The sequence below is a fragment of the Nerophis lumbriciformis genome, linkage group LG27 (genome assembly GCF_033978685.3).
Source record: "Nerophis lumbriciformis linkage group LG27, RoL_Nlum_v2.1, whole genome shotgun sequence".
NCBI classification, from domain to species: domain Eukaryota; kingdom Metazoa; phylum Chordata; class Actinopteri; order Syngnathiformes; family Syngnathidae; genus Nerophis; species Nerophis lumbriciformis.
Window position 1 is genome coordinate 21,220,001 of NC_084574.2, and position 15,850 is coordinate 21,235,850.

Sequence of the window (15,850 nt, forward strand, 5' to 3'; positions counted from 1 at the left end):
ATTTGCACCATATGCCAACTTCACTGGTTTTGGGTTTTGTAACAACATAATAATGTGATGAATTATATAAAATTAATCACATGAATATGTTTGTGTTGTTCCTTAAACTGTCGCATATTAGCACATTGCCTTCTTACTGAATAAAAAAAACAGAAATGAAAACATTTTACAACCAGAGGTCATATCCGTTAAAACATCTTTGGGGGAAAAACTAAAGTTAAAGCAATAATAATAATAATAATAATAATAATAATGTAAATATAATTGAATAATTAAAATAGTTGTTTTCTAATCTTGGTTAGGAATTATAAAAAGGGGACATAAACAAGGGAGATGAGAGATTTAATATTATTTATGTCTTGATATTAATACTCTTCATGCACTTACATATTCTGGGAAAATGTAATGATGGAAATTGCAGAGATACAGGAACTATACAGCATGTTACATCACCAAATGTACAAAGTATAAAAACGGAAACTTAAATAAGTGTTTATTTTTACCAGAAGTTGACAAGCTCTGTGAAGTGCTGGATATGTGTTATTTGGTTTAGAGTTTAAAAAAACAAACAAACAAACAAAAAAGCGAATTAGATGGTACGATAACATCTTAGGCCGCAGGGTGGCGGTAATGTTCTTTTGAAGTGTAGGAACCGCCTTTTAGTCACGAAGAAGCAGGTGACGTCACATCTATGGTGTTTTTGTTTTAGTTTTTTTGTCAGAAAGAAGACGCATTTTATTGTTATGGGTTTTTCTTCAACTAATTAGACTTATCTAACCAGCACATAACCTGAAGAGGTGTGAACTTTTTGAAGTTTGATACTGCCGAATAAAAACAAAGAAGAAAAAGGTAGGAGCTTTAAAAACAAAGAAGTTGGCGTTCATACAAATGCAAGAACATGACTCTGAATTCATCATCATTATCACAACGACAGCTTGTCTGGGCTAAACTCTTTCTGAGAAGACTTCTACTGTACAACAATATAAAACAGACCAAATTGTTACAACTATTTTGTCTTGAATACAACCTAATACATAGAGCAGGGGCGTCAAACTCATTTTAGATGGGGGGCCCACATTGAGAAAGATCTACTCCCAAGTGGGCCGGACTCGTATAATCACGGCACGATAACTTAAAAATAAAGACAACTTCAGATTGTTCTCTTTGTTTAAAAATAGAACAAGCATATTCTGAAAATGTACAAATCATAATGTTTTTTCTTTTTTTTTTACACTTGCATGTTGCGGTTAATAGTATTCTATCTTTATTTGTGGTTATTTATACTTTCTGAATAACTTATGTGATATTGTTCATCAGTCAACTCATTGGTGTTAATTTTCAATCTATCAAGATACAAAAAATAATATCAAAATCAAATTACAGGATGTTATTTATATAGTTTGCTCATGTTCCTCGACTCGTGCACTAACATCATGTGGTTTATTTAATGTTTTACATATGTAGCATAATCCAAAAAGATACAAAGAATTGCTATTGCGACATCTAGTGGACATATTTAGAACAACATTTTCTGTCATTCCAAAATTTTGGCTCATTTTTATTAGAGATGTCCGATAATGGCGTTTTTGCCGATATCCAATATTCCGATGTAACATGGTTTTCCAAAATAAATCAACTCAAGTTATGGAAAAAAAATGCCAACATGGTACTGCCATATTTATTATTGAAGTTACAAAGTACATTATTTTTTTTTAACATGCCTCAAAACAGCAGCTTGGAATTTGACATCTCTCATTTTTATACTTAGCAAACTCATCCCGCGGGCCAGATGAAACCTGTTCGTGCTGTACGTTTGACACCCCTGGCATAGAAGCACCATTAATATTTAGATTGGAAAAAAACTGATGGCTCTTTTTATATTCATCAAAATATTTAGAGTCAAACCAACAATAACAACATTTCCTCTGCCATGTCTGACAGTCAGAGTTAAAGAGAAAGCTTAGCACTTCCAGGAATGTTAGTAATATCAGATAAGTGGTCACTGTAATGTGTATGTTTGGATTATATTTTAAAGTACAGGCAAAGTGTTTTCAACTGTATTTTGCTGGGACAAGCGGTAGAAAATGGATGGATGTTTTTTTTAGGTCGACAGCACAGAGTGGATATACTTGTTTAACTTCCACACATGCGTTGTAAAAATCATTATTGCAATTAATTGTCACTGAATTTAAATATTTAAAAGAGAAAAAGACTCAGGTATCTCAAATAGAATACTGTACTTCTATCAATTCACTTTGATAAGGAGGCTCAGGGTCCACGGTGTGGCAAGTGATATCATGATGTTGTTTTATAAGGCAAACATTGAATCTGTCATCCGTTGTGGCATCGCCACATGGTTTGGAAATCTGTCTGTCAAACTCAAAACCCAACTTCAAAACCTTATCAAGAGGTCTGGTAAAAGAATTGGCATGCAGCCCCCTTGTTCCCTTCAAGAAATATTCGACAAGACCGTGAGGAAGCAGGGTCTTAAAATCACCCGTGACCCACACGACATACTTCATAGTGAAATTGTGCTGATGCCAAATGGTAAATGGTACAGAACAGCAACATACAAACTCAACAGGTATAGATTTTCCTTTGTCCCACTGGCAATCAAAGCACTTAACAGAAAGCTACTGTAATAACCGGATGCAAAAATAAGGAGTGTAATATTGGGATAGTGCAATACGGGAGATGTGCAATACGGGGGGAGTGGAATGTGTGATCTCATAACTAACTGATATACCAGCGCACTGTTTACTGTCGTCACTGTATTGTCATATGAACTGTATGCATGCATGTATGCATGTATGTATGTATGAGTCTTTATATTATTTCTATTGCTTTCTAATTTTGTTTGTGAAATGTAATTGTGAAGGAGTGATTGCAATTCGCATGCAGTTTCTTTCTACCATTGTATCGATTATTTCGCTGTGCACATGTGCAACCCAAATTTAACTGTCGAGGAGCAATAACATTACAGTTGGCTATGTTGCCTGTGTGTGCTTGTAAGGAAGAGGAAATGCTCCGCATGTAAAGATATTATGTGTGCTGCAGTAACATATTTTTATTTAGGTAGTAATTTGTCCACAATGCATGGTTTCTTATGCCACAATTAATATGCCATGACTGAAAATATTTGATGTACAAACCCCAAAACCAGTGAAGTTGGCACGTTGTGTAAATGGTAAATAAAAACAGAATACAATGATTTGCAAATCCTTTTCAACTTATATTCAATTGAATAGACTGCAAAGACAAGATATTCAACGTTCAAACGGGAAAACTTTATTTTTTTGCAAAAATTGGCTCATTTGGAATTCGATGCCTGCAACATGTTTCAAAAAAGCTGGCACTAGTGGCAAAAAAGACTGAAAAAAATTGAGGAATGTTCATCAAACACTTATTTGGAACATCCCACAGGTGAACAGGCTAATTGAGAACAGGTGGGTGTCATGATTGATTGCTCAGTCATTCACAAACAAGGATGGGGCAAGGGTCACAACTTTGTGAACAAATGCGTGAGCAAATTGTCGAACAGTTTAAGAACAACATTTCTCAACGAGCTATTGCAATGAATTTAGGAATTTCACCATCTACGGTCTGTAATATCATCAAACGGTTCAGAGAATCTGGATAAATCATGCTTGCCAACCCTACCGGATTTTCCGGGAGACTCCCGAAATTCAGCGCCTCTCCCGAAAACCTCCCGGGACAAATTTTCTCCTGAAAATCTCCCGAAATTCAGACGGAGCTGGAGGCCACGCCCCCTCCAGCTCCATGCGGACCTGAGTCCGCTTTCCCACAATATAAAGAACGTCTACAGTAAAGCAGTCCGTCTGCCGTAAACAGCAATGTTGTGACACTCTTAAACAGGACAATACTGCCATCTAGTGTATTTGATGAAAGCACTTTTGTGCGTGCCACACAGCAATGCATAATCAGAGAGGGTGTTCAGCATGGTTAGAAAGATAGTGACAGAGAATAGAACAAGGATGGACAATTCAACCCTTAACTCAACAATGAGTAGATGAGTGTTATGTATGTGTATATGTGTAAATAAATAAACACTGAAATTCAAGTATTTCTTTTATTTATATATATATATATATATATATATGTATATATATATATATATATATATATATATATATATATATATATATATATATATATATATATATATATATATAGCTAGAATTCACCATAAGTCAATTATTTCTTATATATATATATATATATATATATATATATATATATATATATATATATATATATCCATCCATCCATCCATCCATCCATTTTCTACCGCGTATTCCCTTCGGGGTCGCGGGGAGATATATATATATATATATATATATATATGGGCTTCACGGTGGCAGAGGGGTTAGTGCATCTGCCTCACAATACGAAGGTCCTGAGTAGTCTTGGGTTCAATCCCGGGCTCGGGATCTTTCTGTGTGGAGTTTGCATGTTCTCCCTGTGACTGCGTGGGTTCCCTCCGGGTACTCCGGCTTCCTCCCACCTCCAAAGACATGCACCTGGGGATAAGTTGATTGGCAACACTAAATTGGCTCTAGTGTGTGGATGTGAGTGTGAATGTTGTCTGTCTATCTGTGTTGGCCCTGCGATGAGGTGGCGACTTGTCCAGGGTGTACCCCGCCTTCCGCCCGATTGTAGCTGAGATAGGCTCCAGCGCCCCCCGCGACCCCAAAGGGAATAAGCGGTAGAAAATGGATGGATGGATGGATATATATATATATATATATATATAAATAAAATACTTGACTTGGTGAATTCTAGCTGTAAATATACTCCTCCCCTCTTAACCACGCCCCCAACCACGCCCCCCCCCCCCCCCCCCCCCCTCCCGAAATTGGAGGTCTCAAGGTTGGCAAAGCCATTTATCAACAACACCCAGAAACGCCGCCGGCTTCGCTGGGCCCGAGCTCATCTAAGATGGACTGATGCAAAGTGAAAAAGTGTTCTGTGGTGTGACGAGTCCACATTTCAAATTGTTTTTGGAAACTGTGGACGTCGTGTCCTCTGGAACAAAGAGGAAAAGAACCATCCGGATTGTTATAGGCGCAAAGTTGAAAAGCCAGCATCTGTGATGGTATGGGGGTGTATTAGTGCCCAAGGCATGGGTAACTTACACATCTGTGAAGGCACCATTCATTCTGAAAGGTACACACAAGTTTTGGAGCAACGTATGTTGCCATCCAAGCAACGTTATCATGGACGCCCCTGCTTATTTCAGCAAGACAATGCCAAGCCACGTGTTACAACAGCATGGCTTTATAGTAAAAGAGTGCGGGTACTAGACTGGCCTACCTGTAGTCCAGACCTGTCTCCCATTGAAAATGTGTGGCGCATTATGAAGCCTAAAATACCACAACGGAGACCCCGGACTGTTGAACAACTTAAGCTGTACATCAAGCAAGAATGGGAAATAATTCCACCTGAAAAGCTTCAAAAATGGATCTCCTCAGTTCCCAAACGTTTACTGAGTGTTGTTAAAAGGAAAGGCCATGTAACACAGTGGTAAAAATGCTCTTGTGACAACTTTTTTGCAATGTGTTGCTGCCATTAAATTCTAAGTTAATGATTATTTGAAAAAAAAAAAGTTTCTCAGTTCGAACAATAAATATCTTGTCTTTGCAGTCTATTCAATTGAATATAAGTTGAAAAGGATTTGCAAATCATTGTACTCTGTTTTTATTTACCATTTATAGAACGTGCCAACTTCACTGGTTTTGTGTTTTGTAGAATGATGTAAATAACGAGTCTAAATGGAAATACATGTTTAAAATTGTGTCTTACAGGACATCTGTCGTCATGACGACCAAGAGTGGCCTTATAACTGACTCATTTAAAGTCGTGAAGAAAGCAAGAAAAGTGACAAAAAAAGATAAGGGACCCATTGCTCCATCACAGGGTTGGTATCATTTTCCTGTATGACGTTGCCTCTGTACGAAATATTTGGGATGAAATATTGGTGGATTGGACGTTTGGACAGCCTGAGTTATGGTCGTGGCAGAGGAATAGATGATGGCGTCATCAGCGTGGAGGTCCTTGGCCTATGTACGAGTTCTGATCCTACGACGGCGTTGTAAGTCGAGTTTTAGTATAAGTCGGAACTGATACCGAAATGAACACCTAACATTGGACACAGTACATCGTTCATGATGTATGAATGATAAACCAAGGATGTGGAATTTTTTTTTACGGGCCTGCCTCACTCTGTTGCGATCCGTGGGGGCCCCGTTTTGCGTGAAAAAGCGCATATAAAATGTCAATTAATGAATGACAGGACACTTCGTATAAAATTTTTCCGCGAGCTTATTCCGAGCCGCTCCCTGCTTCGTCGCTGACAGGGCTATAATAGCAAATGTAGCCCTCATTGTCATAATTGTTCCCATGGTTCTTAGCATTTGTCCTTGCTTTGTAAGGGAGAGGTACTGGGTTGGAGTCCTGGTCGGAGTTGATTTAGGAAGGTTTATTTATATATATATATATATATATATATATATACGTACATATTTATATATATATATATATATACATATATATACGTACATACATACACATATATATATATATATATATATATATATATATATATATAGATGTATATATACCTGTATATGCGTGTTAAAATGATGTTATAAATGTTATTTTGCACTAAAAATAAGTTATTGAACAATTTATTTCCCATGAATTTGTTTTAGTACAATACATGCGTCAAAATAAATTCAAGTTTGATTCCAATCCATCCATCCATTTTCTACCGCTTATTCCCTTTTGGGGTCGCGGGGGGCGCTGGAGCCTATCTCAGCTACAATCGGGCGGAAGGCGGGGTACACCCTGGACAAGTCGCCACCTCATCGCAGGGCCAACACAGATAGACAGACAACATTCACACTCACATTCACACACTAGGGCCAATTTAGTGTTGCCAATCAACCTATCCCCAGGTGCATGTCTTTGGAGGTGGGAGGAAGCCGGAGTACCCGGAGGGAACCCACGCAGTCACGGGGAGAACATGCAAACTCCACACAGAAAGATCCCGAGCCCGGGATTGAACCCAAGAGTACTACTTCGTATTGTGAGGCAGATGCACTAACCCCTCTTCCACCGCGACGCCTGATTCCAATCCAATCCACTTTATTTATATAGCACATTTAAACAACAAAATGTTTCCAAAGTGCTGCACAACAATATTAAAAACAATATTCAAATATCCACCAATGACTGAATAAAAACAAAAAATAAATACATATAAAACCAATATAAAATAAATATGATTAAAAACATTTTTTAAAGGGTAAAACCAATTAAAACAGTAACTAGAAATCAAAATTTTAAAAACACAGAGGACAACAGAGGACCACACAACTCACGTAGTGTTAAAAACCAGAGAATAAAAGTAGGTCTTAAGACGAGACTTAAAACACTCCACTGAGGGAGCAGTTTGAACATGGAGGGGCAGAGTGTTCCAGAGAAGGCCCTGTCTCCCCTGGTTTTAAGTCTGGTCTTGGGCACTACGAGCTGGAGCTGGCTCTCGGATTTAAGAGTATACATTTTTTTCACATCTATCAAAAAGTGTGAAATTATAGTAATGGGGAGGAGGGCTCTAAATACAATTCTTAAGGCCCCAGTTTAGTCCGTTGTCTTTTGCAGAAATAAAATAAAGAAAGAACAGATGCATAAATGAAGCAAAAAGGTACCATGTATTGAGAACATGCTAAAATGCTGACGCTAATAAAACAAAGATGTCAATTTTAGTATAATGTGTTTAAAAAAAAAAAAAAAAAAAAAATGTATTGTTTATGGCCAAATGTGCAAATAAGATGACATCAGTCGACCACCCACAACCGTGCTCCTGTAGCCCGCCCCCCCGCTACCCACCATCTGGGCCTCACTATGTTTGCTGAGAAGATTTTTCTCTTCGACAACTGTAAATAGAACAGTGGTTCCTAAACTGTTTTCACCAAGTACCACCTCAGAAAAAATTTGGCTCTCCAAGTACCACCATAATGACTAACATTGAATTACAGTAGCGTAGTTGGCCTAGTACTCATTAAAAATGAGGCATGGGCTATACAAACTCATAACCAGTGAAGTTGGCACGTTGTGTAATTCGTAAATAAAAACAGAATACAATGATTTGCAAATACTTTTCAACTTATATTCAATTGAATAGACTGTAAAGACAAGATATTTAATGTTTGAACTGAGAAATGTAATTGTCGTTTTTTTTAAGGGGGGTCTCTTACACAAAAATTTAAAAAAACTGTCTCGCCTCAACGGCACAATACTGGTCCTAGTTGTAGGAGATTTCTCAAAACCTCATCAGGAGTCCCGACAAAACCCGAAAATGGCAGAAAATGTATATTTTTCGAAAACTTTTTTACGCTAAAACGTCGTAATGTTCCCAATTCGCCTGTTCCCTTGTGGGATGTTCCAAATAAGTGTTTGATGAGCATTCCTCAACTTTGTCAGTCTTTTTTGCCACTTGTACCAGCTTTTTTGAAACATGTTGCAGGCATCAAATTCTAAATGAGCTAATATTTGCAAAAATTAACAAAGTTTACCAGTTCGAACATTAAGTATCTTGTCTTTGCAGTCTATTCAATTGAATTTAAGTTGAAAAGGATTTACAAATCATTGTATTGTGTTTTTATTTACCATTTACACAACGTGCCAACTTCACTGGTTTTGGGTTTTGTATTTGACAAGTACCACAATTTTAGAATGACTGTAATAGAGGACCTCTGACAGGCACGTGCCATAAAATTACTATGGTGATAAGAATCACAACAGGATATTTAGCTGAACTTAAATATTAAAAAATACTAACTTAAATCATCAAATTGAATACACACATCTATTTTTGTTTCACTGTTTATGACAGTTGATGCATAATCCGCATCACAATAATATTAAGAGTGTTTTATTTATATATATATATATATATATATATATATATATATAATTTTGGTTTTTTACTGATTTAACGGCAATTTGTGATAAAAATTAAAACCCCTTATTTTTCCCTATTTTCCGGGGAAATGTCCCATATATTGAAATACAATTATTGACAGGTATGCCCTATCCCTTTTCACTGAACATGACAAACGTCAGAAAACAGCTTCACTAGGAGAAGTTGTTTTCAGACCAAGAGCGTCGCAATGTTTTCAGTGACCCTAATGTTGTGATTCATTTTTCATCAAACGTCAGGTGATTTCACAAACATTGCTGCATTTCCGTCTGATGCTGCGTGTCAGAGGAGAAGTACTGTAGACTCAGCGCGCTACATGAGGGCAATAGATCAGTTTGGGGAGGAATTTTCACAGGAACTCAAATATATGACCCATATATTTAGGGGGAGTTGATTACAGAGAGTAATTGTTATTCTTAAATGAATGAAAAAAAAGGAGTTCTGACAGACGCTTTTCTTACGCCGGGCAAAAGGGCAGGTGCTTGAGCACTACTAAAGGTCTATCTTTGCACGAGGCTGACCCCTTCGTACTAGTATGTGTTTAATCCTCCTGATCTTGTTGTGATGGAAATCTGATTTTATCGACCAGACACGGTGACTGAAACATGCCAACACGAAGAGCAACAGAAACTGCAACAGTTTGACCTTGACTGGAGATTCGGGCCCAGTACAGGTAACTACTCTAACCACATTACATTTTGACTTGTCTCTTCAAAGCGATGATAACAAGCATTACTCCCCTGGAAGTCGTCACTGATTGTATCGATCCATGAAGTGATGTTGACGACTTTTGAATCAGCATCATTGTTTTTTTTACTACCGGGTATCTTTGCCTGCTGCAGGGATCAGCAGGCTGCAGAGATGGGAGAGGGCAAAGCTGCATGGTTTGGATCCACCTGAGGAGATTCGGGACTTGCTTCTACAAAACCAAACGGATCCAGAGTACAATCTAAGGTGACACACAGAACAAATGACATCATAGAGACGACTGGCCAATAATTTGCATACACATGCAGTCGACAAAACCCCATACACGACATCATGAACAAGCTGTCAGATAGAGTTTTTGATACTTTTAATCTTGGGAGGAAACCCAAAGCACAATCAGGAAAATACAGGCAGACACTGGAAATTATTGTATTTGTATTAAGGCTGTCTAACAACTAAAGAGGAAAAATATAACCTTAGAGGAAAATCTAATTTACAACCTTTGTATACACGTACAACACTTAGAACCTTTAGCATATCAGTATGTGGAATTAAATGATGGAATGGATTAAGTAAAGAAGTTAAACATTGTACTGATATGATCCAGTTTAAGAGGTTGTTCAAATGAATAGTGCTTACAAAGTACAAAGAAGAAGAATTATGAGAAATACTTTCAACCTTATTGAAAAAAAGATATTCTTCATCTCAATATGTTAATAACGACTGACTTAAAGGCCTACTGAAACCCACTACTACCGACCACGCAGTCTGATAGTTTATATATCAATGATGAAATCTTAACATTGCAACACATGCCAATACGGCCGGGTTAGCTTACTAAAGTGCAATTTTAAATTTCGCGTGAAATATCCTGCTGAAAACGTCTCGGTATGATGACGTCAGCGTGTGACGTCACAGATTGTGGAGGACATTTTGGGACAGCATGGTGGCCAGCTATTAAGTCGTCTGTTTTCATCGCAAAATTCCACAGTATTCTGGACATCTGTGTTGGTGAATCTTTTGCAATGTGTTCAATGAACAATGGAGACTGCAAAGAAGAAAGCTGTAGGTGGGAAGCGGTGTATTGCGGCCGACTGCAGCAACACAAACACAGCCGGTGTTTCATTGTTTACATTACCGGAAGATGACAGTCAAGCTTTACCATTGGCCTGTGGAGAACTGGGACAACAGAGACTCTTACTAGGAGGACTTTGATTTGGATGCGCAGAAACGGTATCGTGAGTACGCATGCAGATGCGGCTTCAAAACATTATATCGCTTGCCCGTACGTGTGTGCCGCTATGTGCATATCACGTACGTAACTTGGGGGACTTTGGGGAAATATATGTGCTGTATGAGCTTTGGGGAGGTGAACGGTACTTTGGGCTGTGGGATTGAGTGTGTTGTGCAGGTGTTTGAGTTGTATTGGCGGGTTATATGGACGGGAGGGGGGAGGTGTTTGTTATGCGGGATTAATTTGTGGCATATTAAATATAAGCCTGGTTGTGTTGTGGCTAATAGAGTATATATATGTCTTGTGTTTATTTACTGTTTTAGTCATTCCCAGCTGAATATCAGGTCCCACCCGCCTCTCACAGCATCTTCCCTATCTGAATCGCTCCCACTGCCCTCTAGTCCTTCACTCTCACTTTCCTCATCCACAAATCTTTCATCCTTGCTCAAATTAATGGGGAAATCGTCGCTTTCTCGGTCCGAATCGCTCTCGCTGCTGGTGGCCATGATTGTAAACAATGTGCAGATGTGAGGAGCTCCTGTGACGTCACGCTACTCGTCTGCTACTTCCGGTACAGGCAAGGCTTTTTTATCAGCGACCAAAAGTTGCGAACTTTATCGTCGATGTTCTCTACTAAATCCTTTCAGCAAAAATATGGCAATATCGCGAAATGATCAAGTATGACACATAGAATGGACCTACTATCCCAGTTTAAATAATAAAATCGCATTTCAGTAGGCCTTTAATTATGTATTACAAAACTGTTGTATTACTCATTCACGGATGTCATTTTACTATAAAAAAAAAAGTCAGTAAATGAATGTATATATTTGTAAACGCTCTGAAGTGGGAAAGGGGTAGGATTAGAGCCAGTGCCATCATCAAGGACAGCACCCACCCTGGCTCTGACCTGTTCCACCTGCTGCCCTCTGGGAAGCGCTACAGGTGCATTAAAACCAAAACAAACAGGCTAAAGAACAGCTTCTTCCCCAGGGCCATAACCATCCTGAACGGACTGCCCCATTGTCCCTCATAACTGCCTTCTCTTCGGTGCAATAACCCATTCCACCAACCACCCTGTTTTTTTTTCGTTTTTTTTTCATGTATATATTCATTTCACACCATATTCATTGCACTTCTACATTTTTTATATTTTTATATTTTTGCACATTGTTTTTCTAGCATGCACACATCGCACTGTATGGAATGGCCTCAATCTCGTTACCTTGCGTAATGACAATAAAGCTGATTCTGATTCTGATTCTGATTAAATAAGCTGTGCTTCTTCCTACTCCTTTTCGGATATGATGTAAGGTGAAATGATATGAAATTGTGTGATGTATTATGCTGTAAGTGTGTTCATGTTCAAAATAAACTAAAGGAAGAAGAAAGAAAGTATTTAATTGAGATTAATCGCATTTTGTTCATAGTTAACAAAAAAATGATCACTATTGATTGCAGAGATACATAATTTTTTAGCATTGATACGCTAGACAGATCACTTCCAAGCTTTTAATACCATGACTGGACAATTACCGGTAGTTTGCTTTAATTAAATGTGTTTCAACATTATACTTAGTCAAACATCTCAACACAAAAAGGACATAAACTGACATAATGACAATAACAAAATACTTGCAGTACATTTGTGTCTGTCTGGCCACAATTTGTATTTTGTGAGAATACAGAATTTGTATTCCTGCTGTAGGAGCACTTGTATTCAGAGCAATAGGAGCTACACAATGTTTAGATACGAGTTTCACCTATTAATAACACAAAATGTGGATTGTTACGATCATGGCTTGATTGTCAAAGATGTTTGGTAATGTAATCTGTGATTTTTCGACCAAAATAAATGCTTCTGATATTCTGTACATTGCATGTTGTACACGTTAATGACAGACATATCACTGCATAACAATGTTTTAACCTTCTCTATTAATAAAAAATGACTATTTATCCTGCGAATCATTATTTGATGGAGGAATATTAACTAGAACATATTATAAAAGAATATACACTTTATTTCAGCCTGACACAAAAAATTCCCTTTATATTCTCAACTGATGTACTAGCATTTATCTAGGTAGAAATACCACAGATTATGTTACAAAACATCTTTGACAAAGCATGATCGTAATGTAAGACATTTATTTTGTTATTGTAGTTTGACCGCATGTGAAAAGGTGTTTGATTCCAGTCGTTTTGCCCATTTTCTCAGGTAAAAATTGCCACATTTCCTGATCAAGTACAGGGTAGAACGCTGACCGAACGTTCCCTCTGATTGTATAATCCTTCATAAACTGGGTTAGATGGCCTGTGCCTGTTTGTCAACATGTGCCCAACATAATGTTTGCAGAAACATTTATCATACACCATAACTTTCTACAGCCTGTGTAATGTAAGTGTGACATCATTATTTTTGCCTATCAGACAATAAATTGCCAAGAAAGGACACTTCTATTGAACTACAGAGACAGCAGCAGCATCAATGTTGTCAGCAAGAGGGGCAATACAGTGGTTTCATTATTTTTATGCTCTGCTGAATGAATATTTTGACTGCCATAATGAAGGATTATACATCCGTGATCCATAACTGGACTTTAAGACAAAAGAAAGGTGACCAGACTTTTACAACAAAGTATGTTTTCATTGGCCTATGGCTTGTTCTCTGAAATAAAATGTGTTAATATTGAGACATATTAATAAATATTACATAAACTTGCTTTGTTACCTAAGCTTAAATAAGACTCATAGTACAATATTTTGACTTACATTGGATTGGTTTTATCATCTAAAATGAACAAAACGTGGCAAAGTGGCGGCTGTGCTGTGCTACCTCTCTTGTCACAGCTCTTAATCGCATGATTGTGTCTGTTTTTCAGCTTATGGCGGGAATATCCCTTGTGAGGACCAACGAAGAAGAAGATAACTTCACTATCAAGGATTGTATGTTAACATACTTGCTCTGAATGTATAAAGGGTGTCGCTAAAATCTGGAATTATAGTATACATAATACATTATACTAAAAAAAAACAAGCCAAAAAACAATATAGTAATAATAAACCATAAAAACACAAAATCATTGTTTTGACAATTAAAATTAAATACTTTAACTTAAAAAGAATATAAATAAATTAAAATGTATTAAATAAAATACAAACCCCGTTTCCATATGAGTTGGGAAATTGTGTTAGATGTAAATATAAACGGAATACAATAATTTGCAAATCCTTTTCAACCCATATTCAATTGAATGCACTACAAAGACAAGATATTTGATGTTCAAACTCATAAACTTTATTGTTTTTGTGCAAATAATAATTAACTTAGAATTTCATGGCTGCAACATGTGCCAAAGTAGTTGGGAAAGGGCATGTTCACCACTGTGTTACATGGCCTTTCCTTTTAACAACACTCAGTAAATGTTTGGGAACTGAGCAGACACATTTTTTAAGCTTCTCAGGTGGAATTATTTCCCATTCTTGCTTGATGTACAGCTTAAGTTGTTCAACAGTCCGGGGGTCTCCGTTGTGGTATTTTAGGCTTCATAATGCGCCACACATTTTCAATGGGGGACAGGTCTGGACTACAGGCAGGCCAGTCTAGTACCCGCACTCTTTTACTATGAAGCCACGTTGATGTAACACGTGGCTTGGCATTGTCTTGCTGAAATAAGCAGGGGCGTCCATGGTAATGTTAGTTGGATGGCAACATATGTTGCTCCAAAACCTGTATGTACCTTTCAGCATTAATAGCGCCTTCACAGATGTGTAAGTTACCCATGTCTTGGGCACTAATAAACCCCCATACCATCACAGATGCTGGCTTTTCAACTTTGCGCCTATAACAATCCGGATGGTTCTTTTCCTCTTTGGTCCTGAGGACACGACGTTCACAGTTTCCAAAAACAATTTGAAATGTGGACTCGTCAGGCCACAGAACACTTTTCCATTTTGCATCAGTCGATCTTAGATGAGCTCAGGCCCAGCGAAGCTGACGGCGTTTCTGGGTGTTGTTGATAAACGGTTTTCGCCTTGCGTAGGAGAGTTTTAACTTGCACTTACAGATGTAGCGACCAACGGTAGTTACTGACAGTGGGTTTCTGAAGTGTTCCTGAGCCCATGTTGTGATATCCTTTACACACTGATGTTGCTTGTTGATGCAGTACAGCCTGAGGGATCGAAGGTCACGGGCTTACCTGCTTACGTGCAGTGATTTCTCCAGATTCTCTGAACCCTTTGATGATATTACGGATCTTAGGTGGTGAAATCCCAAATTCCTTGCAGTAGCTGGTTGAGAAAGGTTTTTCTTAAACTGTTCAACAATTTGCTCACGCATTTGTTGACAAAGTGGTGACCCTCGCCCCATCCTTGTTTGTGAATGACTGAGCATTTCATGGAATCTACTTTTAAACCCAATCATGGCACCCACCTGTTCCCAATTTGCCTGTTCACCTGTGGGATGTTCCAACTAAGTGTTTGATGAGCATTCCTCAACTTTATCAGTATTTATTGCCACCTTTCCCAACTTCTTTGTCACGTGTTGCTGGCATCAAATTCTAAAGTTAATGATTATTTGCCAAAAAAATAATGTTTATCAGTTTGAACATCAAATATGTTGTCTTTGTAGCATATTCAACTGAATATGGGTTGAAAAGGATTTGCAAATCATTGTATTCCGTTTATATTTACATCTAACACAATTTCCCAACTCATATGGAAACGGGGTTTGTAATAATAAAAATAAATATTTATATTATATAGGATATGAATACATTAAATAGAAAAAAATAAACATATACATTTTTATGATTGGGTTATATCTATATATCTATGTCTACCTATGCGTCCAGACTTAAGAGACACCCTGTAGTTTCATACACTACCGGTATTCACAATCT

The 15,850-nt window shown here is 37.7% G+C and overlaps 1 protein-coding gene across 3 annotated transcripts; it reads left to right on the plus strand.

Annotated features, from left to right (window-relative positions):
• The first annotated feature begins 684 nt into the window (after positions 1-684).
• Positions 685-14,152, plus strand: pold4 (DNA polymerase delta 4, accessory subunit). Of its 3 annotated transcripts, XM_061988388.1 has the most exons (5): positions 685-849; positions 5,826-5,938; positions 9,594-9,677; positions 9,847-9,958; positions 13,832-14,152. In XM_061988388.1, the coding sequence occupies exons 2-5, from the start codon at positions 5,839-5,841 to the stop codon at positions 13,854-13,856; spliced, it is 321 nt and encodes a 106-aa protein (XP_061844372.1). In that variant the 5' UTR covers positions 685-849; positions 5,826-5,838; the 3' UTR covers positions 13,857-14,152. The 3 variants fall into 3 exon arrangements, with proteins under 3 accessions (XP_061844372.1, XP_061844371.1, XP_061844373.1); XM_061988387.1 differs by lacking the exon at positions 685-849 and having other exon boundaries at positions 5,803-5,938; XM_061988389.1 differs by lacking the exons at positions 685-849; positions 5,826-5,938 and adding an exon at positions 5,966-6,112.
• Positions 14,153-15,850: the final 1,698 nt, after the last annotated feature.

Coding starts and splice junctions, on each gene's coding strand:
- pold4 (XM_061988387.1), top strand. CDS start 5,803: ATGTTTAAAATTGTGTCTTACAGGACATCTGTCGTCATGACGACCAAG. Junction 5,939..9,593: donor ACCCATTGCTCCATCACAGG/GTTGGTATCATT, acceptor TTTATCGACCAG/ACACGGTGACTGAAACATGC. Junction 9,959..13,831: donor GATCCAGAGTACAATCTAAG/GTGACACACAGA, acceptor TCTGTTTTTCAG/CTTATGGCGGGAATATCCCT.